Below are 27,760 nucleotides of genomic sequence, written 5' to 3'. Positions count from 1 at the left end.
AACTAGTTCAAGCATCAAGCTTGTTGAAAAAGTTGTTTAACAACCGGGGTAAGAATATGTTTTGAAAGATCTTGGTGAATTTAATTACTTCATAAGTCTTGAAGTCACACCCTCACATGAAGGATTTCATCTTTCTCAAACAAAGTATATTGGAAATCTACTTAAAAAAGCTTAGATGCTGAAAATTAAAGGTTATCAAACTCCCATGAGTTCAAGTGAAAAATTAGTCAAAGATAAAGGTGTTGTTTTTTTTTTTTAATCCTTCTCTATACAGAAGTATAGTTGGATCCTTACAATATGTGACCTTAACAAGACCTGAAATTGCTTTCTCAGTCAATAAGCTTAGTAATTTCTTGCTACAACTTCTATGCTTCATTAGCAAGCCTACAAATGAGTTTTGAGATATCTCCAATACACAGCCAATTGTGGATTACAATTTTACAACACATGAACTCTCTCATTCACAACATTTTCGGATGTAGATTGGGGATCATGTTTGGATGACAAAAAGTCAGTGGGAGGCTATTCTATTTACTTAAGAAACAATCTTATATCATGGTCATCCAAAAAACAACACAGTTTCCAAGAGTACAACACAGGCTAAACATAAAGCCTTGACTTTGGCTATCTTTGAAGTGCTTTGGATAACATACTTGCTTAAAGAATTACAAATACAATTGCTGCAAACACTAGTGCTTAATTGTGATAACAAGAGTGTAGAAACATTGCCAACAATCTAAAATATCACTCCAAAACCAAATATATTGAAATTGATTTGCATTTTTTTAGAGAATACATAGCATAGAAAGCGCTCCAAATTCATCATGGCTAATGAGATCTACCTATACTTTTATAAATAACTCCAAGGAAAAAAAAAAAGAAAAGAAAAAGTCCCTGCAAATTTCAAAATCGAACTCATAACTCTAGTTACCACTCAGCCAATGGTTGGCGGCTAAAAAAATGTTGAGGATAAATGAAGTTACATTTATGGATAGGCAGGTGAAGAAAGCAAATGAATTCATTAAGTTATTTCAATTTATTCTTTAATCCCGATCAATTGTCTTAATCGTAAAAACATAAAATAAAAAACGGAGCTTGCTATGTTACAGATTCTGTATGTAACATAGCCAATGAGCAGCTTACACGCTGCTGCTGGGAAGAGGAAAAGCCGCTGGGACTTGGCTGATGCAAGGCCATAAAGGACTTAGCTGTTAATTGCAGATGCTGCGACTTAGCTGTTAGTTGCAGATGCTGCGACTTAGCTGAGTCCGATAAAAAAACTTGAAATGAATGCAAAGTCAACTTTTGAAGGCTGAACGCTTGTAGGCCCACAACCATTTATTAATTGTATTATTTTTCCAAAAATAGTGTTATCAGCCACGTGAAAGAACTTTGATTATTAAGAAGAAAAGAGAAAAAATGCGTTTAATCCAACCCTGGCCTACACATAATAAATATCGATGTTCAAAATTTCTTAGAAACGATCGAGGAAGAGTTTGAGTACATTTATTATTCCATCTAATTTATTTGACGTGTGTAAACTCAAATCCTAACCTCTCTTGGTCGATTGAAATTATCGCCTTGTTGATTTAACATTATCACAATTCACAAATATTTTTTTTCCCTTTGTTGAAGTCTACAGTTTTTTTGCAAGAGAAACAAAATGAAAAATAGAAAGGAAGAAGGACAATTGGGTCCCAAATTTTTTTTCCATTGCCCATTATATCTTTAACATTAAAATTATAATGTCTGAGATGTAATGAGTACTTATGAATTGATTTAGAACCTAAATGAAAAATACAAAATATTAGAGACTTAAGATATCATTCTTCAAAAAAGAGTAAAATAAAAAAAAATACTAATCCACAATATGGTTTTGTACAAGAAAATAGCATGGGAGCTAGAGATATCTCAAGATCAAAACTATCAACGATCACTTCTTGTCATTTGTAAGATTTAAGCAATACACGTATAAAAATTAGTAAATCGATAAAAAAACAATACTACTAAAGCACTAATATAACATTAAATTTCAGTTATTAATTATAAGACTTCAAACATTATCTATAAATTCGGGGCATATTTTGCCGCGCTATACTTTGCATAACATATTATTGCATTCAAAACGATACTGAAATTCGCAATAATTTACAAATGACAAACATACCGATCAATGATCAAGATATGACATCGAATTCCGGTTACTCACAATTACAAGACTTCAAGCTTCAACTATAAAAGTCAAAACGGTACAAAAATCCGCATAATTTACGAAATACAAGCACATACTACAGGACATTCCGTGGGACAAAAACCAAAACTTTCTTTATTCTGGTAAATCTGAATGACTCCTTTTAGATGACACCTCTGTAATAGTGTCCAAAATTGGCCTCCAATTTCGTTTCTCCAACAACTTCTCAAGGCCACCGTTTTTCATCCGATTAGGGCTCACTTTATCTGGCGAGTTATTCCATTCCGGGCTTGAAGAGCCAGGGCCGTACTGTTGACACCGTGATAACGGACTTTTTTTCCCCTCAGATTTGCTAACGGACTTGGCTTTGGCCGTCAGCTTTTTTACTATACTAGCCAAGTCAAGAGGAGAAACTTCGTGCCCAAATGCCGAGGATGGAAGTAGAAAATAAATACACCCAGGTTCCAGGATAGTTTCGGGTTTCAGTGGCTTCAAGCTCGCTACCGACAAAAGCTGAGCTGACGTGAACACAAAATGCTTTTGCGGCCGCTTGGAGACTTGGCTCACCGTTACAGGATAATCAAACTCCTCTACATACCCATTGAGATCAACAACTCTTACGTTATTGATTATTGTTGATGATGCTGAGGATGAGGAAGAAGAATTGCGAAATAAGATGCAACAAGCCATTTAATTTTTGTGAAATTTATTTCTGAAAATGAATTTACGGAAAGTGCAGGCTTAGTAGTAACTAGTTATATGTAGACGTGTGCCGTTGGAAATTGTCTTCTTATCCAGCCAGTAGGTGTTTGTTTGTTTTTTTTAATTAAGCTGTTAATCATAAAATTAGCTTTCAATTAGTTAATTTTAAATTAATTTGATTGCTTATTTTTATTTACTGATGTAGTATTGGGACAAAGAGATTTGATTGTCCTCCACTCCACGTTTCATTTGATCTCTATCAAATTCACGTCATTTTTTGGTGTCTGATTTCACATCAATCCTTAAGATGGCGTGTTTAATTTATATAATATTTTAAAGATTTTGCGACACGTAATCATTTATAATTTAATAAATTCGTTTATTGCCATTTTATAAGTGATCGAGATCTATTTTTGGGCTTATATCTCTTATATTAGTTACTATTATTTACTTACTAAAAGCTCGAATTAACAGGAGATTCTAATCCCATTGTTAATTTGTTTTCCAGTAAGTTTCGGAAAAATTCATATGAAAGATGATTTGCAATTTTATCTTTAAATCTTTGTTAAATTTTCCATTGAGATATTATCATCTTACCATAAAATATTTTTTGACATACCATTTTACTACCAATTTTTTTTAATAAATTTTTTCCCACCTAATATTTCAGCTTTTATCATTTTAATCACCAAATAGTTAACTCCATTAATAAGTTTCTAATATCATAGTGGCATTTAAGAAATTCCAGTATTTTAGAAATTTTACAAGGTATAATATTTACAATTTTATTGATTAATTATATAATATTTACAATTTTATTGATTAATTATGTTAGATATATAAAATAATCAATTGATAAAAATTATTTTTTATCTGCATATAATTAATTTTGTATTTTTCTAATTAGAGGGTTAAATTACACTTACACAGCGTTGGAGGTAAAATAGATTTCTACTATAATTTTTGTTAGAAATTCTGTTAACTTTAACAATTTAATGATAAAATGATAAAAAACTGAAACATTAAGTAGGAAAAATAATTGTCATAAAATTTTAGTAATAAAATTATATGTCATAAAACATTAGATTGTAAAATGATAATATTATTTTCCATTATTAGCTTCGCTGACACTTGCAATTTATTTTTGCCCGCATATTACTTAAGACGAAAGCTAGTCAGACGGCTGCAAAAATTAACTTTTTTTACTCAAAGAAAAATTAAAATAAAGAAATAAAAGTTGATTATATGAGAATAATCCATTTGATTCGTACACGTGTCACACTTTGCATGGAGCCAAACCGTTGGACGAACCAAAAACTAAGTGGGAAGTAGATTGGGTTTGCCATCTTGAGGAATCTTTGTGATCTTCGTTTCATTAATTTTTTTTCATGGGATGAAGACTAATCACAGTTGATGGTGGGCATGGCGATAATTACTAATCAATCGGATACTTGATAATTAAAATATATTAATATCAATGGAATGAAATCAAACGGAATGAACCGTAGAGGAAATTTTTTATATTTAAGGCCCCATTATTGAAGCATTATAAGTAATTTATTTTTTAAGTATTGACAAAAATAATGTTTGGTAAATTTTTTCAAAACAACTTATTTCATAATTTTTTTCATTTTGATAACAACTTTTAAAAATAATTAAGAGGTTGATTTTTATAATTATTAATAAGTTATCCCACCTTTTTAAAGTTCTTATTATAATTTTAGTATTTTAATAAGAGGACAATTACATCTTACTTCTCTATAAAACCTATTATACAAATAAAAATAATTTAAATTTATGTTTATTTTTATCATCATATAATAAAATAATACTTTATAATAAAATTTACCAAATACAAATACTTTATTTTTTAAATCACAGCAATCACAATCACGAATTTTACCAAGTACTGAACTACTTTTTCTATCAATAATTTATTTCATCTGCTACTATAATCTTAAATGGACCCTTAAGTCTTACATAAGAATATTTACATAATAATAATGTCGACCACACATATTACCAAATAGGCCCTAACTATCACTAGTTCACTTTTTTGATAAAGGAAAATGTTAAGTTTATTATGTCTTTAATAAAGAGAGCTCAAGAGTTTATAAATTATGCAAAAGAAATTTATAGCTTAATTGATGTCTGCTAAGAATTTAAAATTTTCTATCAACAAAACTATAAAATAAAATTGATTAGAAAGCTTGCATAACTGAAGATACAATCTTATCAATATTAAATTTCATAAAAACACATATTCATCAGTAATAACGTATAGTTGATTAATTGTTGTTATCTATGTGCGGTCGACATCTGTTTCTTTTTGACATTTCTTTAACTTATTTATTAATTATAATTCTATATTTGCTCGGTTAAAAGCTCAAATTGACGCAGTCGAGTCGACGTATCTTGAAGAGTATGCCTAACACGAGTTTCAAGTGATTTGGGAAACTCCAGGAACATTCAGTTCTGTCTCTGGCTAGCAACCTGTCACCATGTGAATTCTTTTTCAATAATGTCGTCTCTGTGGGGCTACTCTGGGGAGACTGTTAGCAGATTTGCATGTTGACAAACATTTCAGACATGTTTGTCAACATGCATGATCTGCCAGTACAGAGAAAAATATCACCACAACCGAGAAAGAGAGATTGTTTACCAAAAGCCTGTGCTCTCATTAGATGGAGCAACAGACCCTTTTCACCATCATTCGTCATCCCACCACCACTTAATTAATAGTTACATTCCAATAGATACAATATAAGAGGACCTTGTAACATACAACCACCCAAAAATTAGTTTCTTTACACTTTTAAGTGTTGTTACTTAAACAATTCAGGTAGGGGTGGGCGTTCGGTTCGGATTAACTTAGCAGAAAATTAGTTGTGGAAAATTAATTTTGGCCTTTTGAGTGAATCTGTAAGTTACATAATCTGTAACTTAGCAGCTTCCCAATATACGATTTTAATAGAACTTCTTTTTTTTTGTGGGTGGGTGGGTGGGTGGGCGGTGGGAAACAAAAATAAATAAATAAATAAATTCTTATTATCTATTATCATTAATAAATACATAACACAAAAGAATTTAAATCATGGGAATATCCTAATTCTTATGTGGGCATCTCAATCGCTCGTCGCTACTGAAAAAAATTAGGTGAAGAAAGTAGATTAATTAGATCAATTATTTTATCCTTATCCCTTATCTTCATCGTGAGAACATAATATTAAAAAGCAATCGCTGTAAAGACAAGTTTTGTTTGTTGTAGACTTGTGACCCTACACCCATTAATATATAAAAAGGTACCCAACTCCTCCCGCCAACTGAAAAACATCCCTAAAATTTTCATTATGGATCAGTCACGTAAGAAAAAGTCATGGGTATCGCATACATAAATAAACTAATCATGATAATATTTACACATACGTGATAAGCATTGACGAACAATATGGTGAGAAATAACCAAAGATTCTAAAAAATCAAAATGATTCCCATACGAAATAACTTTAGTTATTGAAAAAGAAAAGAAAATAAAAAGTAATTATGTTTAAATAGAGCTGATGAAATTATAATTAAACAAAGTTTTTAGCAGAAAAATAGCTATGGGAACATGAGACATCTTGAGACTGAAATGATTAACGATCAAGAGAGAACACCGAGCTCATCTAAAGCTAATTATTCATTGACTTCTGTAGAATTCGAATTAATCCAGTGATTACAAATTACAATACTCCAAACCTAAATAACAAAGTAAGAGCATGCATGTTTGTTACAAACAGAAGTACATGGGACGTTACATGGTCTTCGAATCTTGCAATACGAGGACTTCTTGTAAATCTGAATGACTCCTCCTGAAAGACATCTCTCTAATCGTGTCCAAAATAGGCCTCCAAGATCGTTTCCGGGAGACCTTCTCAACGCCGTCGGCCATCCGATTTGGGCTTCTGGTCGGCAAGTTCCAAGTCGGGCTTGATGAGCTACGGCTGTACGGATTTGGTGACAGAGTTTTTCTTCTGGGTGAATTATTAGCCTCAGATTTGCCAGCGGATTTGGCTTGCGCTGTGAGCTTTTTCACAATACCTGCCAAGTCAATAGGAGAAAATTCATTTCCGAATGTTGAGGCTGGCAGTACAAAATAAATACGCCCTGGTTCCAGGAGAGTTTCAGCTGTCAATGGCTTTAAGCTAGCTGCAGACAGAAGCTGAGCTGCCGTGAATACAAAATGCTTTGGCGGCCGGCCCGTGACTTGGCTCACTGGTACAGGATAATCAAACTCCTCCACGTAGCCATTCAGATCAACAACTCGTACTTTATTTATTACAGTTGATGAAGCTGATGATGAACTTCTGAATAGGCAACAAACCATTTTTTCCCCTCTGAGTTGTTTGGTTGTTTATCCAAGATCTTTTGTGTAAATATTTTTAACGATACAAAGGTTTTTGTAACCATTTCACCAAAGAATGCGGTGTTCAGTGTCCCTATCATTTTCTTTTCTTTTTATTTATATTAATATCACATCAATCATTTTATTAAAGTTAAATTGAATTATTATTTTTTTCTAAAGATAAGAAATTAGATTTTTGGATCTTTTATAGATCTAAAGACACGTATTTATTAGTTATATAAGGTATAGTAAATTATTGTTATCTATGATTGAAATTGATTTATATTTTATCTACCTAATTATTTCTTTAAGAGTGTTGTGTATGCGCACACACACATAGACAAATATATATATATATATGTGTGTGTGTGTGTGTATTCTTACCTAGCTATATATTTTCATCACTGATTATAATCCATTAACGCACGGAAATTTTTGGAAATTCAATATAAAAGATAATTTATAACAGTTTAACATGCATCGAGACATCGACAGTAGTCCAATTGATTCACATCCTTCACAAAAAAAAGTTCCCTTTCATTAAACCAGACGATCTATTTTATATTTTTGTCTGTCTCTGCATCAATACAAAGAAAAATATCATCAAAATCCAGAAGAGACTGGGTCTTGTTTCCCGTGCCCTCATTATTGTCCCTATGAAATTTTTAATTGCAATTATAGTACTATTCATAAAATAATTGACACTCGAAACCGTTGCTATATTGTAACGCATCTCAAATCGCTATCTTTAATTTTATGCTGAATTATGTATGTTATAAGTGGGTTATACGTTCAATTTGTAAATCTAATTGTTTAACTTAAAAGATTAAATCGAATAATTCTCAATCAACTTGTAATTTGAACGCTAAGATTTGAAACAAAAAACATTTAGACTTACAAATTGACTTTGCCATATAAACGGGTATGTGTTCTTTCAATTCCTTTCATTTGAATCAAATATGCAATTTGTTCTTATATTTGTAAAAATTACCTAAAAAATTCTGATTATATTAAAATCTATGTAAGTATCATCTATTATTCACAGCTTCTAGAGTTTCTAAGATAGTTGCCTCGAAGTCTCAGAGTCCATGGTTCTCAAGACGGAACTGTGACGTTTTAGCAGTGCCAAGATTTATTCTGGCGAGGGCATGCTCTGACAGTCACGTACAGGAAACAGCACAAGAAGGAAATTGCAGCTGATGCTGAAAAGAAGAAGCGCAGTGCCTTGAAGTCATACAGAAGAGGACGACTGAAAAGCCGGAAATTCGAAATGCTGCTCGTGAGGCCGCACTTCGTGAAATTTAGAAGAGGATCAAGAAGATCAAAGATGAACAGAAGGCCAAGAAAGCTGAATTGGTGGCCAAGTCAGAGACTCAAAGCAAGGGTAGCATGCCCAAGGCCAAGGGCAATGGTGCCGCTCAAAGGCCAGATCATTGCGTGGATGCTAATTAACTTTATTTTTACTTAAATCTAAGTTTTCCAAAGAAAAGAAAAATATATTTATTTTTCACTTGTTGCATATTATATTTACTTAGATTTTATATTATCTTTACAACTTAGATCAAACAACTACAAAAGAAACAATGTAGATGTTTTGGCTGATTTTGAAAATATAAGGACGAGGGGAATATAATTAGAATTTTAGGGAATAAGGAGCAATTACCTCACTAAAATTGTTAAACTTAAATCATATTTTATTATATATATACAATGGGTTACACTGCCGGTTGAGATGAGTTGCGCTGTATTAAGTTTATCTCAATTCATGAAAACTAAATGAATTTAGTGCCAACCCAACAAATGTCCTGACAAGAGCTCAAATCAATTAAATGAATCTTAATTTTTGAGTCCCATAATGTGGCATTGACGGTTACATAATTTTAAAAGTTATGAAATTTATTAACTAATAGATAAGTGACATATTACATTGGATACTCAAATTAATATTAGAAACCTTTATATTTAGATACTAATATTTTTATCTTATCATTTGTGTTGGAGGGGAGGGGAAAAGAAGATGGATATTTAATTTTATCACTTTGAACAAGTTTATTGGGGTTTATTTAATAGGTACCACAAAAAATTAAAAAAAAATTGAAACCAAAACTATTAAAATAAAAAAAAAGAAAGGGATTGTGAATTCAGGAATAAATACATTTAAATTTTTAATTCACAATGGTTGGAGTCATTTTTTAGCCATGCAACTAGATGAATATAAAACAAAGTGTTAATTTGGGTGTTGCGATCTCGTTCATCAATTATTCGACTGTTCTGGTCTTTGTTGATAGTGAAAGCCGAAAGGCTCACGTCGTCACTTTTGCTTTAGGTGAGGGAACGATTGGTTAATTTGGTTTCATTGAATTTTTTTTTAAATCTTTTTTTTTTTTAGTTAGAAGTTTGTAGAAATAAGCTGTAAACCCAGAAAAAATTAAAACAAAATTATGAAAACTCTGACGCTGGAGGTGCCGACAGCCACGGTTATACGATGTGGCAAGCATTGAAGCAATATTATTTAAAAAAAAAAATAGTGGCGTGATGTAAAAATTTATTTTAATAATAATGACCTAAAAAAGTAATTTTTGAGGAAATGAGGTTGCCCTACGGATTAATGCTCGAGCTGCTAAAAACATAACATTGATATTTGAACTAACGCCTAACAAAAAGATAATAAAAACACGGATCCACACTTAAAACAACGTCGTTTTGAGTGAATTTTTTTTTTTGGAAAAAACAAATTCAAAATGACATTGTTTTAAATATGTTTTCACCAACTTTTTGTCAGACTTTAATTCCTTTTATCATTTAAAAAAAAAAGAGTGAGATAGGTAGAATGAGCCCACTATGTTATTTATATATATTCACTTATTTAAAACGGTTGGTTATGATGAAAGAAATAATTTTAAAACGAAAATGATACTTGCCCCAACTTAAGCCCCGAATAAAATCCCGGAACAAAATGCACCGTTTAAGTAATCCCAAAACGCACCGTTTGGCATCAAATCCCTTTTCCCTTTCACAGCCATCGATCGCACCGTTTGGCTTTGGCATCAAATCCCTTGACCTTCTTTCCTTCCTTCTTTTCCTTCTTCTTTCCTTATTCCCTTTCACAGCCACCATCGAAAGCACCGTTTGCCCAGCCACGGCCACAGCTTTCTTGAACTTCTTTCCTTCTTCTTCTTCTCTAAATATAGGCGACTATTTGATGTGGCTAGCTGCAGCTATCAGAAGTTCAAGAAATATGTGGGAAGGAATGGCAAATAACGGCTTAATTTCTCCTTTCATCTATTAGACTATTACAAGCAAGGTGAATTATTGCTTAATTTCTTCTTCTATTATTAATACGAGCAAGGTGAATATATTTTATTCTCTCTTCTCTATGAATTTCGCAAGAATTTCAATCCATGTTATTTAATTGAATTGGAAGCCGAAGATGACAGCACCTTACCTTACTCAAATCCTCTGTCAAGAAATCTTCGTAGCCACTATAAACCCGAAGTTCAAATGTTGAAACTCATCTTTATTTAAGCTTTTGCTTTATCTAAGCCAAATCCTATCGTTTGGAAGGAAGATAACAGTTTAGGGATCCTGCAGTTGGGTTCTATCGTTGGGGTTCTGTGGTGAAACAGAAATTTAAAGAGAAAGCCAGTCGAAGAAAATTCGAAGTGTTGTAATACAAATCACAAAACGGGGTCGTTTTACATGATGGGGAGGAAAAAAAAAAGGTTCACAAAACGACGTCGTTTCTATTAATTTTCGGGGCTTGACCCAGGGTTTGACCCGGGGTAAATAGCAGCACTCTTTAATAAAAGTATAAAGGAAAATGATGCTTGCCCCAGGTCAAACCCCGAAAATGATATAAACGGGCGTCGTTTTGATTATTATTTTTTTTCTTTTGGAAAACTCTAAAACAACGACGTTTTGTGATGATATTTTGAGAAGAATAAAATCTATCTTCCTCTTCGTTTTTGTTTCTTCGTTTCACCTGTGAAAGCAATAGAGCAACAGATATCCCAACTTGGTCTTGTTCCGTTATCTCTTCATCTCTTCATTTCTTCGTTTCTTCATTTCTTCGTTTCTTTACTTTCCTTCCTCTCCCGAGGTCCAGGCATTCGGGATCCACGACGACCGACTGACAGCCACGATCATCATCAACGCTGGTAACGCTGGTACTCGAAGCTTGTTCGGGAAATTGAACTCACGAAGTGGCAAAGTTCACAGCCCGAGGTAATGCTTCGTTTTTTCCTCTTTAGGTTATGGCAAAATAGGGACGATTTGGTTTATCTAGTTCACAGCCCGAGGTAATGCTTCGTTTTTTCCTCTTTAGGTTATGGCAAAATAGGGACGATTTGGTTTATCTAGGTTAGGCTGCCCTATTGAATTTTGTTCCACTTGAAAGCTCTATTTGCTAAATTTTGTTCCTCTTTAATTTAATTTAATTTTTGAAGACCACACTTTTAATTTTTGAGTTCTAATTAGTTAGGCATCCGACCCACAATCATGGCATCAGGGTCTCTGACTTAATTTTTGTAACAACAATTACAAATTAGTTAGGCATCCGACCCACAATCATGGCATCAGGGTCTCTGACTTAATTTTTGTAACAACAATTACAAAACTATGAGTTAATCTCTTTGAATTATTATTGTTGCTAAAGTGTACACTCAATGGAATAAGTTGGTCTTGGTGGGAATTTTTCTAATTACAGTGGTTAATTGTTAAGCACAAGAAGGGTTTGTAATGGAACAAATCGATAGAAGCGGGAATTGTAAAGTGAAACAGCAAAACTTAGCCATGACAGAGAGTATTAAGTAGGGCAAATCCAAATCAGATATTCCTTATTTGAATCAATTGCAGCTGTTCTCTTTCTGTATTTTATGTTATTTTTTGAATTAATGTAACCGAGTGATGAGGATTAATATTATTGATGGAGGGTTGTGTGTGTATAGATTGTGTGCATTTTGGCTTGGGTTCTTTGATAGCCTTTCTGGCATGTTGCTTCTAGTTTTCATAGCTACTAGGTGGTTGCTGGGTGGTATTTTGGTATTAGCTGGGTGGTATTTTCTGGCATGTTGCTTCTAGTTTGGATATTAGTTGTTGGCTTTCTGGCATTTTGGTATTAGTTGCTGGCATGTGGCTTGGGTTGTTGGTGGTATTTTTTGGCATGTTGCTGCTAGTTTGTTTTTGGCATTTTGGTATTAGCTGCTGGCATGTGGCTTGGGTTCTGGGTGGTATTTTCTGGCATGTTGCTGGGTGGTTCAGGCAGTAATCATGTTGTTCATATGTTCCAGTTTTCTTTTCTTTTAAGTCTAACTAACTGTAATTGCAATTAAAATTTGATTTGGGTAATTTCTTTGGCATTATTAACTGTAATTGTTTCCGTTTTTGGGCAGTTTATTCCCAAGGGACTATTAACCACAAATAATGTCATCCGAGCTAAGTGAGAATCGGAGCTCATTGCAAATGTGTAATAGATGCGGTAATCATATGGAGTTGTTAACGTCACGCACAACAAAAAATCCAAATCGAAAATTTTGGATTTGTAGAGGATGTAAGAACTTTCAATGGGCAGAAGATCGTAAACCTACCGAAGAGAAAATAGACTTGTTAGCGGATGAAATTACGAAGTTAGGCTTAGAGATCGAGTGTTTGTCCGTTAAATTTCAATTATTGCATAAAGAACTTGAGCATATGCGAGAACGTGAAGTGCAGAGGCGATTATTGGACGACGAACTTCGAAAAAGAGAGGCACCACGATATGATTTTATTAAAATACTGATGATTGTTGTATTATGTTTTCTCTTAAAGTATTATTTTTAAGTTGTTTCAAGTTAAAGACTTGTAGACATATGTAATAGCATTTTCATATTAAATATAAGTTTCCGAGTAGTTTGACTCTCTGGATTTAATTCACAGTATTATGAAATTATAATTTGGCCCTAAAAATTATTCTCAAAATTATACTATGACCCAAATCATTCTAATATTTTCGAAATTAATCCAATTCTAAACTTTTGAAAATAAAGTTATTAATTCATAGTATTATGAAATTATAATTTGGCCCCAAAAATTATTCTCAAAATTATATTATGGCCCAAATCATTCTAATATTTTCCAAATTAATCCATTTATAGAATTTTGAAAATAGACTTAAGAACTCCATAATTTAAAAAATGTCGAAATACACATACACCAAATTACATTAGTTCATTAGTTGAATAGTACATAAAACATAAGCATAACCTAACTTTGATTACATGCTTGGTTCATTAGTTGAAAACTCCCCTTGATTGGCCTCCTCGAAATTTTGTTGCGGTGCATGTTGCAAGTGCACATGATGAGCTGGACCGTAATTCATCCAATACTGATAGTAAGGGGGGGAAAATGCATGTTGTGGGGGGTGCTTGTTGTGGTTGCTATTGTACTAAAAAAAAAAAGTTAAACACAAATTATCAAACATATGACAATGAAAGGAAATAGCAAATAAAAAAATATTATCATAGCCATATTGCTCTCTTGTATTGGGATTGTAGTGGCCACCTGAGAAGATAAATCATGTATCTCCGCGTCCTAGGAGTGCAGTCAACACACATTTAAAGTATATATTAAATTAATTTAAAATGAATGTATTAAAGTATTAAATTAATCTAAAGTATATACAATTACCTCTATAGTTGTGTTTATCGAAACGTTTTTCGATTTCTGTTTTGGCCGCTTAAATTGCTTTTGCTTTCTTTGACTAGGTGGACGACCTTTACGTCGACTTACCACTGGATCTTGTATGTTACTACTGGATCCACCATCAATGGTTGTATCGTCGCCGTCACATCGAACATTTAGAGAAACATCCTTCATAGCTTTCTCAATCCAACCCATAATGTTTTTATGACTTTCTTCATTTTTGGAAGCTACCTCAGCAACATCATAAAAAGCAGTGCACTCCTCTCTATATCGCTGATGTTCAATGCTCGAACTCCGTGCATCATAACTGACTTTGACTTTACTAGAGAACCTCCGCACATCTTTCCTCCATCTTCGTAGGATATACTTTTCAGGCAGTAATTGCACACGATTACGTGACAACACTGCGATAGTGTGTTTGCAAAGAGTGCCCTTGTATTCAAACATTGAGCACACACAACGAATTTCACCTTCATCTTTTTCAAAAATGACTCTAAAAGTCTTTTCTCTACTCTTTTCATCGTTTTCAATAACTTCATATTCTGACCCCCCACAACTGAAAACCTCACAATATATCTTATTTACCAGCTCTTGATGAAATTCCTGAAACTTGGAAATAGTGTACACTTCTTCAACTTGCTTTTCCATGGCAAAACAGGTACGGCATGGCAACCGTTGGCTAAAACTTCGTGCATCTGCTTGCTATTCTTTCTCAATTTTACTTTCCATTGCTTTCTCATATTTCTCCACAAATTGCTTCAAAGTTGTCTTCGAGTTAACATACCCATCAAAGAAAGCATTCATACTCTCACTACGCTGAGTGGTTGACATTCCAACCCAAAAAGTAGTTTTCAAGAATGCTGGAACCCAACGATTTCTTTCTACATACAAATCATTCAACCACTGATTATTTCTAAGATCATATCTATCTAACATGTCATGCCAAGCTTCCTCGAATTCAACAGGAGTATGTAAGTCATAAACAACAGAAAGTAATGAAACTCTAATGGCATGATATTCTGTATACCTTCCCAACTTCTCAGGCACCTTTTTCAATAAATGCCACAAACACCATCGATGCCTAGTGTCTGGAAAAACAATCTGAATTGCCATTTTCATCGCTTTATCTTGATCTGTAATGATTCCAAGGGGAGGACACCCAGACATACATGATAGCCATGTGTCAAATAACCACGTAAATGTTTCTATGTCCTCATGCGAAATCAATCCACATCCTAACAAAATTGATTGACCATGATGATTAACTCCTACAAAATGAGCAAATGACATGTCATACTTGTTTGTTAGGTATGTGGTATCAAATGTGACAATATCCCCAAAGTCCTTATAGGTTGCCCTGCTCCTTAGATCCGCCCAAAATACATTTTTTAACCGACCCTCCTCATCTAGGTCAATACTGAAGTAAAACCCATCATTTTCTGTTTGCATTTTCTGAAAATACCTCTGAATTGCAATAGCATCCCCTTCTCCGAGTCTTAATCGCCTCACCTTGTCAACATGATTTCTAGCATCTCTTTCTAAAAATGACACATTTTCAAACCCACCAGCGTCAACAACAATCGACTTAAAACTTTGAGTCATTTTAATTCCACCTTCTTCATTTATTTCAAGCTGCTTTTTAACAAAAGGACTAATGGAACGGTTGCATCGATAATACCTACTCTTGCTCAAACTCACGGCATGATTGTGTTCAAGGATCAAATTTCCAATTACTCATTTTCCACTAACAATATCCAAACGTCCTCCAATTTTAGCATTGCATCCAATCTTTTGGTTTGGTTGAAGCCGCAAAACATTAGTGGCTTTGGCTTTTGACTTGCCGTTTCTCCCACAAGTAAACGTCACATATCTCAAACTCCCATCATCCCCTTTTCTACAAGATCTCCGCATCACTGGAAACCCCTCTTGTAGGCCATAAGTTTTATAATATTCAAACATTTCATCAGGACTATCAAAAGATATCCCAACCGTAGGCTCAACAACATTTTCCACCACCAATTCCTCATTGTTTTCTTCCAATCAGACCCCTGTAAATCCTGCAATTCCCCAACTTCATCAACCTCCTCCACTTGTTCGAAATTATCCATTAACTACTACAAATTAAAATAATTCAATATCTTATTAGTTATTTATCGCAAATTCATTAAATTTAAAAACAAAATTTCAAAAGCAAAATGAAACAACTCAGATGGTAATTACATCTTCTCACATTGCTTTTTCTGTAGCCCCTGTATTAATTGCAGATGAAGAAACACAATAATATGATCAACTAGTCTTGAAATAAATTGAGCCATGTATGTAGAAACTCAAATCGATTGATATTGATCATAATTCCTTTCTTCAGAATAATAATATTAATTCTCTTGCCTTTAAAAAAACAATTCCATTATACCCAATTTAATTACATACATAATTATAAAAAAACAGAGCCCAGGTCATTACTCTACCTCCCTTCGCAAACAATTTTTTAAATTGATTTTGAATCCTACGAAGCTACAACCCAATTTCACAAACAACATCATTTCTACATTAAAAATATATTAACATCACCATCAATTTAGCTTCAAACAACTCTGTTTTTTTTTTTTCGTAGTGATGCTAACAGCTAATGTATGGAAACTATTACAATGTTACTGAAGAAATAAATTCAAGAACATGAGAACTAAAGAAATAAATTCACAGGGAAAAATTTAAAATTAAATTAAAAAACAAAATGCTACAAAGAAGACAGTACCGAAAAAAAAATTCAAGCTTCCAAAATTCAATCTTTCAGGCACAATGTTATCTTCCTCTGCCGAAACCAATCTTGCCGAAACCAATCTTGCTCGCAGCCGAAACCCAACCAAAACTCAGCTGCTGTTGGTCTTGTTCTTCACTAAATGCAAGGGCTGTAGATCTCGTTCAGCTTAAGATGAAGAGGATGGAGCAAGGGCTGTGCAAGGGCTTTGGTCTTGTTCTTCACTAAATGCAAGGGCTGTGGATCTCGTTCAGCTGCTGTTACAAGGGCTGTGGATCTCGTTCAGCTGCTGTTGCAAGGGCTGTGGATCTCGTTCAGCTTAAGACGAAGAAACGAAAAAGAAATGAAGAAAGGATGGAAGAAACGAAAGAAATGAAGAAAGCCTGGAAGAAACGAAAAAGAAAAAAATAAAGAAAACGATGCAAATAAGAAGCCGCGAAGTAAAAAAAAAATTAAAAACAAAACGACGTCGTTTTGTATTTTTCAGGGTTTGACCCGGGGTTTGACCTAACGCCTAACAAAAAGATAATAAAAACACGGATCCACACTTAAAAAAGCGTCGTTTTGAGTGAATTTTTTTTTTGGAAAAAACAAATTCAAAATGACATTGTTTTAAATATGTTTTCACCAACTTTTTGTCAGACTTTAATTCCTTTTATCATTTAAAAAAAAAAAGAGCGAGATAGGTAGAATGAGCCCACTATGTTATTTATATATTCACTTATTTAAAACGGTTGGTTATGATGAAAGAACTAATTTTAAAATTGAGGATCCTAATTTATAACATTAATAAAAAGATGTGATTAGATGCTCTCGCTACACCACAATCATTACTTTAAACTGAAGTTAATTATACAATAATGGCTACTTCTGTGATACTAATAGTAACATGTAAATTGATGATCCCATCATACCAGGATAATAATAAAGTAGAAACGTCCTACCTAAGCCTTTCTCAAACTACCTATATCAGAATCCACAAAGCAATAAATCATCCTCAACATCAAGGAGTTTTAGAATTTTCTTTAATAGGTATGTAACGTATAGAAGAAGAATTGGCCTTATATAACTTAATTCTACTTCTTCCTGGGCATTTGATTCTGTCTGACCAGGGCAGCGGCAGACATCCAGGGCGAAGAAAAAGATCTTACTGAAATTAGTCCTTTAAGTTTTGACCTTCTTAGTTTGCAGATATTTTACTCTCACCTCCTCAAGTTTGTAGTATCCTCGTTCTGACCCATTACACTAGAATTGTGGCTCTGCCACCAATTCTAAGTTTCCAATAATTTAGCAACAGTCACCAAAACAAATTTAATAAAGAGTACTGAAAAAGTCTCAAGTATGTGGACAAGCACAGCTTACTACTATTATATGTATGTCCATCTGTGTGCCATTTGTCCACACCTTACTACTATTACTAACTACTGCCGCCGCCCCAACAACGCGCGCGCGTTTTTTGTGGAAAAATGGTATAGGGGTAGGCAATCTATATGCCCGTGTAATAAAATATAATTACCAAAATAAATATTTACTTTGAAAATTTAAAGGATAAGGCATGATTTTATTATGGCAATCCATATTTGATATGCACTTAAAATATATTCTCCTCACATAAATATTGTATATACAGGATTCATGTATTGTTCATATGAGATAGAAGGATCCATATTTTATCTGCCGAAAGACTTTCTGATACTGGTGAGTTAATTTTTCAGTAAAGTCCTCTATATTCACGATCACGAGCCTGCTGCCTTTTGCACATGGACAGCAGCTTCCACTAAAGCACTTTATTTGCAAAACAAAATTGCTCTGTCACTTCATATCCCATAAAATAATTAGAAATCCTCAAGCCTGAAGACAGTCAAATGTTTCTCTTTACTCGAAAACCTCAGTAATTCACCATTAATTTATTTTTCTTTATATTAAACTATCTTATATTTGAAAATTACATTAAGTCCCGATTAATTTAAATTCAAACCGGATAAAATCAGTCAATCGGTAAAATTTTCTCAACAAAGATTTAACGCAACTTCATTCATAAGTTTTGAACTACTCACCTTAATTAAGTTAAAATAATTTAATATTAATTGATTTACACGCTTGATTAATTTATTTTTATCGTAAGATATAGAATAAACAAGCATGACTACTTATTACACCGTGAAATAATTAATCATCTTTTGCAAAAGCTCAAGAAGATATGACATTTAGGCTCCGTTTGGTACAGCTTATTAAATAGAGCTTATAACAGTAGAGCTTATAGCAGTAGAGCTTATACCAATAGAGCTTTTGGACAAAAAGTCATTGGGTGTTTGGTTGTCAATAAAAAAAGTACTTTTGAACCATTAAACTGTATGATATTTTTTATATTATATATTTTTAGAAAAGCTCTATAGCCTCTACTCCCAAAAGCTCAAATTTTGGGCTTTTACTAGTAGAGATAAATTAGCTTATTTAAGCTAAAAAAACTCTATTAAAAAAAACCAAACACCATAAAAAATTTTAAAAAGTGCTTATACGATTAAATAAGCACTTATGACTCTTAAATAAGCCATACCAAACAGGCACTTAGTATTGAACTTACAATAACAATTATGAATTTGGATCAAGTGTTAATCTAAGCCATATGATTGAAATTTAATTATATATTTTCTTATTCGCTAACTATCCATTGTAATCTTATAAAAAGATCACACAAAGATTAGGTGAACACTGAATCCAAATTCTTACAATTAATTACACAAGTAATTCTTGTAAATCAGATTCGCACCTCTTGCTCGACAGCTCTCTAATCGTGCCCAAAGCTGGCCTCCAAGATCTTTTACCGGACACAGTTTCGGCATCGTTTGCAGCCCGGAGAGGGCTCCTCGCCGGCGATGGTCTAGCTTCAGGATTCTTGGATTTTGCTTTTGCCGTCAGCTTTTTCACTATATTTGCCAAGTAAAGAGGAGAAAAATCAGACAGCTGGAATGCTGAGGAAGGCAGTAAAAAGTAAACACGGCCTGGTTCCAGGAGAGTTTCGGGTCTCAATGGCTTTAAGCCGCCGGTGAGAATGTCAGCTGCCGTGTATACAAAATGCCTTGGCTGGTACCCGACGACTTGGCTTACTGATACAGAACAGTCAAATTCCTGTACTCTTCCATTCAGATCAACAACTCGTACGTTGTTGATGATTCTTGATGATGAGGATGATGATGAACTGCCAAAGATGCAGCAAGCCATCTCTCTCGATCTGTTCTTACAATTTTTTGCCAATCAAGAGAACAAATACTGAATCATGTGTGATCAAGGAGAATCCCGCAGCCTTAAGGTGTTTGATTAGGTCAATTTTTCAATATTTAATTATTTAATTGCAGATCATTTTCTTTGAATGTTTTACTTCAATAATATGACCTTAGAGATAAGGTCCCTGGCTATTGGTTAAGTGCTTACAACTTTCATATCCTATGCTGACTCAGTTACTTCTAAATAAAACTATTTAGCTTCCCGGGTCAATCAGTTGCTAATTAACACGGTATTCAAGTCAAGGTCTACGGTTGGGTTTAAACCAAATAATTTTTGGATCGATATCGATTTTTTTAAAAATTAATATCTCTAATTTAACCATTACCATGTCAATCTGATTTGATTTAATGTGTAGACGAGGTAGCAGCCTTTTGTGACTTTCGATAATTGTTGCCGTGTGCATGCGAGGCAATGCCACATGGCATATAATGCGTCCAACAAATGTCACGGCTATTTATTGTAAATTAAGCTCCCGCATGTTGACGGCAAGTTTAGTGTAGATTTTTCCTTCATTTATGGAGGATTTTCTATTATTTCTGTCTTTGTCTTTGCACTAGTACAAATCTTTCAGTCAAGATAGTAGCAGCTTTGTTTACTGGAAAGCTGGTTCGCCTGCTACGTCTAAGTGAATCATCCTTTATTCATAATAAATTAATGTTTTAGCAAAATACAAATTAGTGATTAATTTTTAATAAATTAAATAGAATATAATAAAAGTAATGGGTTGTGACCCTTCGGGAAAGTAATTTAAAATTTCATGTGTCAAACATGGCAGATTAGGAAGTGTCGGGGTATTATTGGGCCAAAAAGCACGGGTAACAGGCATAAAATTGTAATGAAGCGATGCTAATCTTATTAGTTAACAAATTATAAGCAACAATGAAATTAGTTTATGGAGCACAAGTTATTTGGTACTTTAATAGGGTCTACTCTAAAAATAAGATGGCTAAGAAATAAATAAGGAGGACAATTTTAAAATCATCAAGAGCGGTATACAGATAATTTTATTCAAAGGTGTGAATAGCACACTTAAATGAAATTTTATATTTTAGGATTCAATTAAAAATATGAAAAAAGCATATTTTGAATCGTACAAAGAACTTTCTGACCCACATTTTTACGTACGCCTATTATTATGATTATTGAAACTTAAATTTAACAAATTTTTGTAATGGAAACACCATTTCATAGCATTAAAATTAAAGTACTTTGAAAATAGAAATCAATAGTAATCTTATGGCTAGTTTTGTCACACTAGAGTTTTTAAAATAATTGTTGTTACCTATATTGTAAAAATAATTAGTTATGAAGAGAATTAGTCAAACGTTTGATAAATTTTATTTTTAAAATGCTATGAGTTTTAAAAGTAGTAGAATGTATTTTGTAAATCTTACTGATAAACTGTTGTAAGAGTATAAATGATTGAAATATAAATAATGTTGAATAACATTTATTTACACATTTATAAACATATATGTATAATTTTTTTATTTTGTATATAATAATTAATTACTAAAATAAACATTTTTTATTTTATTATTTTTAATTTTTATCTCAATAATAATAATAATCATTATTATTATTATTATTATCTCTTTAAATTTAATGATCTTATTTCCTAATTGAATAAGGATAATTTTAGATTTTTATAACAGATGGGAGGATACATATAAAATTGAATTAATTATAAAACTGATTTTTACAATTAAATTTTGAAAAACTATTCCTTCTATACTTTTTAAAATTTGTTGTAAGATGGGGTGATTTTGTCAAAAATATTTTTTAAACTAATTTTTAGTTTTCCAAAATTATTATTAAAATCTCAAACAGGTGTTAGGATATGATTTTGCCAATTAAATTGTCACATTTACAAATAATGCCCGCACTATCCTTTTAACATGTGCATGTGTCTCAAGATATCTTGATGCAAAGCTTCTCTAATATTTATGCTCGGGCCTGGGCTTTTATTAATCTCGGGCCAGACCCATTTGCCGGGCTCAAACATCATGAGCCATAAACTTGCAGCCGATCCACCAAAATGCTGATAGCCATAAGCCCATTCCCTAAATTCTTGTTTGATTGAAATGACCACCATGTAGTATACACACTCAACATTACCAAAAAATTGGACCCCATCTTTGATTTCATACTTTTTGATCCTGCGTGGATCACAATCTAAAAATGTGATAGATGTTGTTAAATGAGAAATTGTTTTAAATGTACATTTATAATTAATTATAAATGTAAAAAATAGTTGACGAATGATTATAATTAATTATTTTAATTAAAGTATATTTTTGTACGGTGAACTCTCAAGTTTTATCACTCATGTACGTAATTTTTACTTCACTTATATTTGTGATTTAGTGTGAAGTTCTTTTTAAAAAGTGTCGTAGCTATTGGTAGATCATGCATAAAGAAGCCAAATTAATGTATGTGCCGAGATTGATTCTAGATTGGCTTCGTCTCAGGGTTTTGTGTGTAAGTTTCGTAGAGTTGTATGGAATGTCTGTAATTAAATACGGGTGTATTAGTAAGGCTTAGAAACCATTTGGGTCTGTACTAAATTAGTGAAAGATTTGAACCACAGGCGGGAAAGCTTGTTACGCGTGTCAGCGTCTGCTTATGTGGCGTTACCAACTCACTCTGACCCAAGCAGCATACGTTCTATAAGCTCGTTGGAAGGCTTACGGCGAGATCTTAAAAGCTATTAAGATTGAGTTCAATAAGAAAGAAATGCACGCTTGTTCAGATTTGTTGAATTTGCTTGCTTAGTGCAGCTTCTGCTAAATTATTTCACACATAAACTCATTAAGAGAGGGAGGCAAGATCAATACCTTGATTTGCCATATCCGATCCTTTCTTCCTTCCTTGCTGTTCAGCTTCCTCTTGATCCAAATATCAGCACACTACACACCTGCAAACGAACAAGAGAGAGATACCAGTGACTATACTATTGGCCATAGTATAAATGACGGCACAGTAACTCTTAATGGGGTAGAGTTACTCGAATCCTTTAGTTGAGTGCAAAAATCCCTCAAGTGCTATTTATAAAATTGTTCATCCCAATATAAGTTGAAATAATACAATCTAAGATTATATTTGTCCATAATATTAGGGGCAAATGAAAATAACAATCCCCAAATGAACCGAGTCGATTGACAATTTCGTTCAATGTTTAAATTGTGAAAAAATCGACTTGTTTAAAATAATAAAATAAAAAAATATAAAAATATTTAAAGTAAAAAAATCAAATAAAACTCTATTTGGTTTGGTTTATATTTTTTGAGAAGTTAATTCAATTAAGCTTGATTCAATAAAAAACTAAAATGAATCGAATTGTACCCAACCCTATGTAATATACTACTAGATATACAGAGTGTCATAAAATTAGACTCGTCAACATAGTATTTGATCACATGATTAAAAGAGTCTATAAAAAATTACTACTTAATATTTAACATTAGTTATGTATTAATTAAGTAAAATATAAATATAATAGTTTATGATTTTAATTATTGTTGTTTGTATTAACATTTTTTATCTTTATTCTTAAATCTGTTCCATTGATTGTGATAGAGCTTGAAAGATTCATAGATCTAGGTTGTTACTTAAAGATCTTGGAGCTAAATAGATTGTAATCAGGGAATTGCCCTTACAATATGGTAGTCCGGTAACCCACCCCCCCCCCCCCCCCCCCAATTCATTGAGATTTTATTTCTGCTCATCCGTCTCGGAAAATTTTGATACGACAGTCGAAAACTTGAAATATGTAAAAGAAATAGAAACTAATAAACGGAGAAAAGCAAGCAAGAGAAGATGCATAAAATTTTGATATGTATTCAGCACATTAATTATTCATAACATTATTACATTCTACCACAGAGGCGATGATCAGGCCTTGGTGGGTTTCTGACAAATCGATTAGCTTCGAATCCAGGACCAGTATATTGAGGATAAAAAGCTCCTAATAGTATGCTTTTATCACCTTCCAGTAGACGTTCCAACACCAAAGCATGGGAAAGCATCTGTACGACGACTTGATTGATATCACGGGGAACAACAGTTCCTGTAGCTAGCGTTAGGTTCAGGCAATATGATCCAAAAATCAGGATCGTTTACTATATATATACCTTGAAATAATATCGTTATCAAGATTTGTCACAAGCTTCTCAAAATTCTTGAACTATATCAGAGTAATTGCCTCCTTCATCAACTAATGCATCCACCAAGACGCTTCACTAACGCTTTCTTTGAACCGTTCTCAATCTCAGGCTCAGGGTTTATATACACAAAGGCGTACTTATCATCGCCGTCATTTGGTTCGTTCCAATACTGATCAATTCCTACTTTGTCGGTCCATAGGCCAAATAAATATTCTATAGAATGAACTTACGAGTTAACAAGTATTGTGTTAACAAGCATTAGGCGGAATGAGCTTACGGGTCAAGCAAATGTTTCTACAGAGTAAGCTTTTAAGCTATCAAATATTTTATGGAATGTGCATACAAGAAAATAAACGTTCTATGAAATGCGCCAACAACATAGCAAACATTCTACCGAATGAGTCTACAAGTTAACAAACACTCAAAGAAATGTGCGTACAACAAAAATTTGTAAAATTTGCTTATGAGTGAAATTTTGCAAAGTTATTCCTCTTTGTGAGGAACCAACCTAAGTGTGTAATTCATGCTTAAGATCCATTACAAAATCAAGACAAGTGTTCAAATAAGATTTGTCATGAATAAGTCTTGACACATATTAATAAGTGTCCTTATGCATGAATTTTGTGGATAAATGTCATAATGACAATATTACATGTTATGATTACTCATCTACCTCATGCTTCACTTTGCCTATATAAAGGTCAATTATCCCATATTTGAAGGGAAGAGAAAAAAAAAAGCATAAAATAAGTACAAAAAACTTTGTACATCTCACTCCAGATTTTTTCTCTCTAAAAATTAAGTGAAAAGAATTGACTAGAGTGTTGGAGAGTTATTGCTAGTATGCGGACCCTTATTAACAATTGTTTCTTTTTGTAGAACAATCTATCACAAAAAAACACGTGATTTGAAACACTTGTCTTAGGGAGAAAATAAACCACAATAAAAATTTGAAATACAAATCAATCAATTTCCAATAAACAACAATTTATATGAACAACACTAAACGTCAAGAAAGTGATTTTTTTTTTCCCCGAATGAACAATAATCTGAAAGTTTACAAAAGAGTAAACAAATAAAGACCCCTAGCACATCTCTAAAAATTGACGACTTTAATGGTCTTGCAAACACACATCTGATATATCAGAAACACTGCTCCTATTGAACGATATCTCTCTGATGGTGTGCAAAATCGGCCTCCAGGATCGTTTTTGGGGCAAACTTTCTACGTCGTTCACCGTCCGGCTAGGGCTTCTCGCCGGAGAATTCCGCGGTGGTGACGGCATAGCTACAGAGTTTCCGGACTTTGCTTTTTCAGTGAGCTTTTTTACCGTAGCTGCCAAGGTCAATGGAGAAACATCGGCGTAATCAAATGATGAGGATGGTAATAAAAAATAAACATTCCCTCTTTCCAGGAGAGTATCAGGTTTCAATGGCTGTAGGCCTGCGGACAGAAGCTGAGATGCCGTGAATACGAAATGTTTCGGCGGCCGGCCGGTGACCTGGCTCACTGATACAGGATAATCAAACTCCTCTACACAACCATTCAAGTGAACAACTCGTACATTCTTGATTTTTGTAGCTGCTGCTGCTGATGATGATGATGATGATGATGAACGGAGAGAAACGCAACAACCCATCTCAATATTTTTTTTTTTTTTGAGTTTATTTATTTGGTAAATATTTTGCACGCTAATTAAGCCAATTACTTCGTTATTTATAGTACTATCTCCTTACATTTCTTGTGTCTAAACGTATTAAAAAAGGTTGGAAAAAAAAAAAAGTAACGTATTGAACGGGAGTTGAACTAATCAATCTAACTAAAATGCTAACACAAAGTGACAACTTTTTTGGAAAGGAGATAAGACTCTAAACTGGTCTAAAGTGACTTTAAGAACTCTAGTGATCAGTACGGTCTCTGTCTGACGCAACAATCAGTGTTGATTTTTTTTTTTTTTTGAAAAATGTCGTGTTCGTGGGGTTACTAGGTGTCGGCAATAATAGCATTGTCTCATTGAGTGAATTTTGCCCATCACTCACGGCAAATTTTTATAAAATTTAGATATATACTAGGGAATTTTAGTAAATTTCAAAAATTCAGAAGTTTATTAGATAATTAACTTAAACTGCACAAACCAAGTAAATATAAACATTTAGAGTGATGATATCTTCACCCCACATTTTTTTGTAAATCCACTCCATTTTTTAAAAAATAATTATAAAAGTTGCACATTGTTTTAAAAATTTTTAAATTAAGAAGAACTTTGGAGAATTTAAATTAAGAAGAACTTTGGAGAATTAATTAAATAAATCTATCTTAATTATTTTTTTGTGACACAGATATTTTTTTAGTATATTTGATTACAAAAATTGCTTTGACATAAGTTTAAATTGATTATTTTACTCCTATAAAGTAAAATTATCAAGAATTTACTTTTTAACTGTAATTTTTTCTAATTTGTACCAAACTCATTGTTTCTAATACTACTTTATTAGTATGATTATTATTTTTTAATTAAATTAACATAGTGTCTTTATGGCACAATTCTCATATAAATTATTAGACTCAAATTTATGTCATTTACACGTAAAGGTAGTGAAATAATAATTAGATTTCATTTAAAAAAATTTTAGGATAATTTTATCTTTTTATATCATAATCATAAAATAGTAAAATAAAATTTATATGAAAATTTATGATCAAATATGGTTAAAGAACTTAAGAAAAATTAATGAAATAATTTAATTGATTAACTGTATAAAATTTTTATTAATTTATATATTTTTTAAATATTGTGAGTTCATTGTAATTATTTTTTAAAATGAGATGAATTTATAAAAATATTAGGGTAGAAATATCCCCATCCAAACATTTATCATATGTCCAAATATCCTACAATATGTTTAGACTTTCACTCAAAATAAACTGTGAGAAAATTTATCCAAGTAGCCATCCTCGTTAAATGTGAAACTAAAGCTAGAAAAGCAAAAAAGAAAGAAGATTTGCATTTTCTCCACGATCTTCACTCCACATACATCCAAAAAAGATCAGCCTAGGAATCAAGAAAGAAGCATTCTAGCTTGAAAGCCACATAATTCACCTGTCACGTCAAAACTAATTATATTCGTGAATCATGCGCCCCCATATTTCGAGTGTGAATTCGAAAGGATTTCGAAATTAAGGACGGTGGATCAAGCCTGCCAGCTTGTTGAAGTAATTAACGTCCTTTGAAATGAATAAGGTTTTGAGTTTATATGTATTTTTCAATAATAAAATGTGGAAAATACGTTCAGTTCATCGGGACACCTAATATGCATGTGAGGACGCATGATTAATTGATGCGTTAAATCAGTGTTTCTTTGAGGAGAGAGTTTTAAGTTGAATTTAATAGTTAAGAATTAAATTTCTTTATTATGAATTGAAATACTTAATAATCATAAGGTAAAAAGAGAGAATGATCTCACTTAAGTACCTAAAATTTATTATTTTTAAGACTTAAACTGCTAAGTATTTTTTAATTACCCGTTATATTCCTAAGGTTAAAATGGTAATAGGAAAACATATGTTTTGGGTTTGTGCTATTATATTCTAGTAG

The 27,760-nt window shown here is 32.7% G+C and overlaps 3 protein-coding genes across 3 annotated transcripts; all 3 read right to left on the bottom strand.

Moving 5' to 3' along the window:
• Nucleotides 1-13,916: 13,916 nt before the first annotated feature.
• On the bottom strand, nucleotides 13,917-14,603 carry LOC112095777 (protein FAR1-RELATED SEQUENCE 1-like). Its single transcript, XM_024177923.1, has one exon. It carries the CDS (start codon nucleotides 14,601-14,603, stop codon nucleotides 13,917-13,919), a length of 687 nt encoding a protein of 228 aa, XP_024033691.1.
• Nucleotides 14,604-14,657: 54 nt separating this feature from the next.
• LOC112095776 (protein FAR1-RELATED SEQUENCE 5-like) lies at nucleotides 14,658-15,557 on the bottom strand. The gene has a single exon (XM_024177922.1). It carries the CDS (start codon nucleotides 15,555-15,557, stop codon nucleotides 14,658-14,660), a length of 900 nt encoding a protein of 299 aa, XP_024033690.1.
• Nucleotides 15,558-25,201: 9,644 nt separating this feature from the next.
• On the bottom strand, nucleotides 25,202-25,804 carry LOC112095775. Its single transcript, XM_024177921.1, has one exon. It carries the CDS (start codon nucleotides 25,802-25,804, stop codon nucleotides 25,277-25,279), a length of 528 nt encoding a protein of 175 aa, XP_024033689.1. The 3' UTR covers nucleotides 25,202-25,276.
• Nucleotides 25,805-27,760: the final 1,956 nt, after the last annotated feature.

The sequence above is a fragment of the Citrus clementina genome, unplaced genomic scaffold (genome assembly GCF_000493195.1).
Source record: "Citrus clementina cultivar Clemenules unplaced genomic scaffold, Citrus_clementina_v1.0 scaffold_1, whole genome shotgun sequence".
NCBI lineage: Eukaryota > Viridiplantae > Streptophyta > Magnoliopsida > Sapindales > Rutaceae > Citrus > Citrus x clementina.
This window is presented reverse-complemented; position numbering and strand designations above follow the sequence as displayed.

Excerpts from the sequence above, each read along its gene's own strand:
- LOC112095777 (XM_024177923.1), bottom strand. The coding sequence starts at position 14,603 with ATGGAAAAGCAAGTTGAAGAAGTGTACACTATTTCCAAGTTTCAGGAA.
- LOC112095776 (XM_024177922.1), bottom strand. The coding sequence starts at position 15,557 with ATGACTCAAAGTTTTAAGTCGATTGTTGTTGACGCTGGTGGGTTTGAA.
- LOC112095775 (XM_024177921.1), bottom strand. The coding sequence starts at position 25,804 with ATGGGTTGTTGCGTTTCTCTCCGTTCATCATCATCATCATCATCATCA.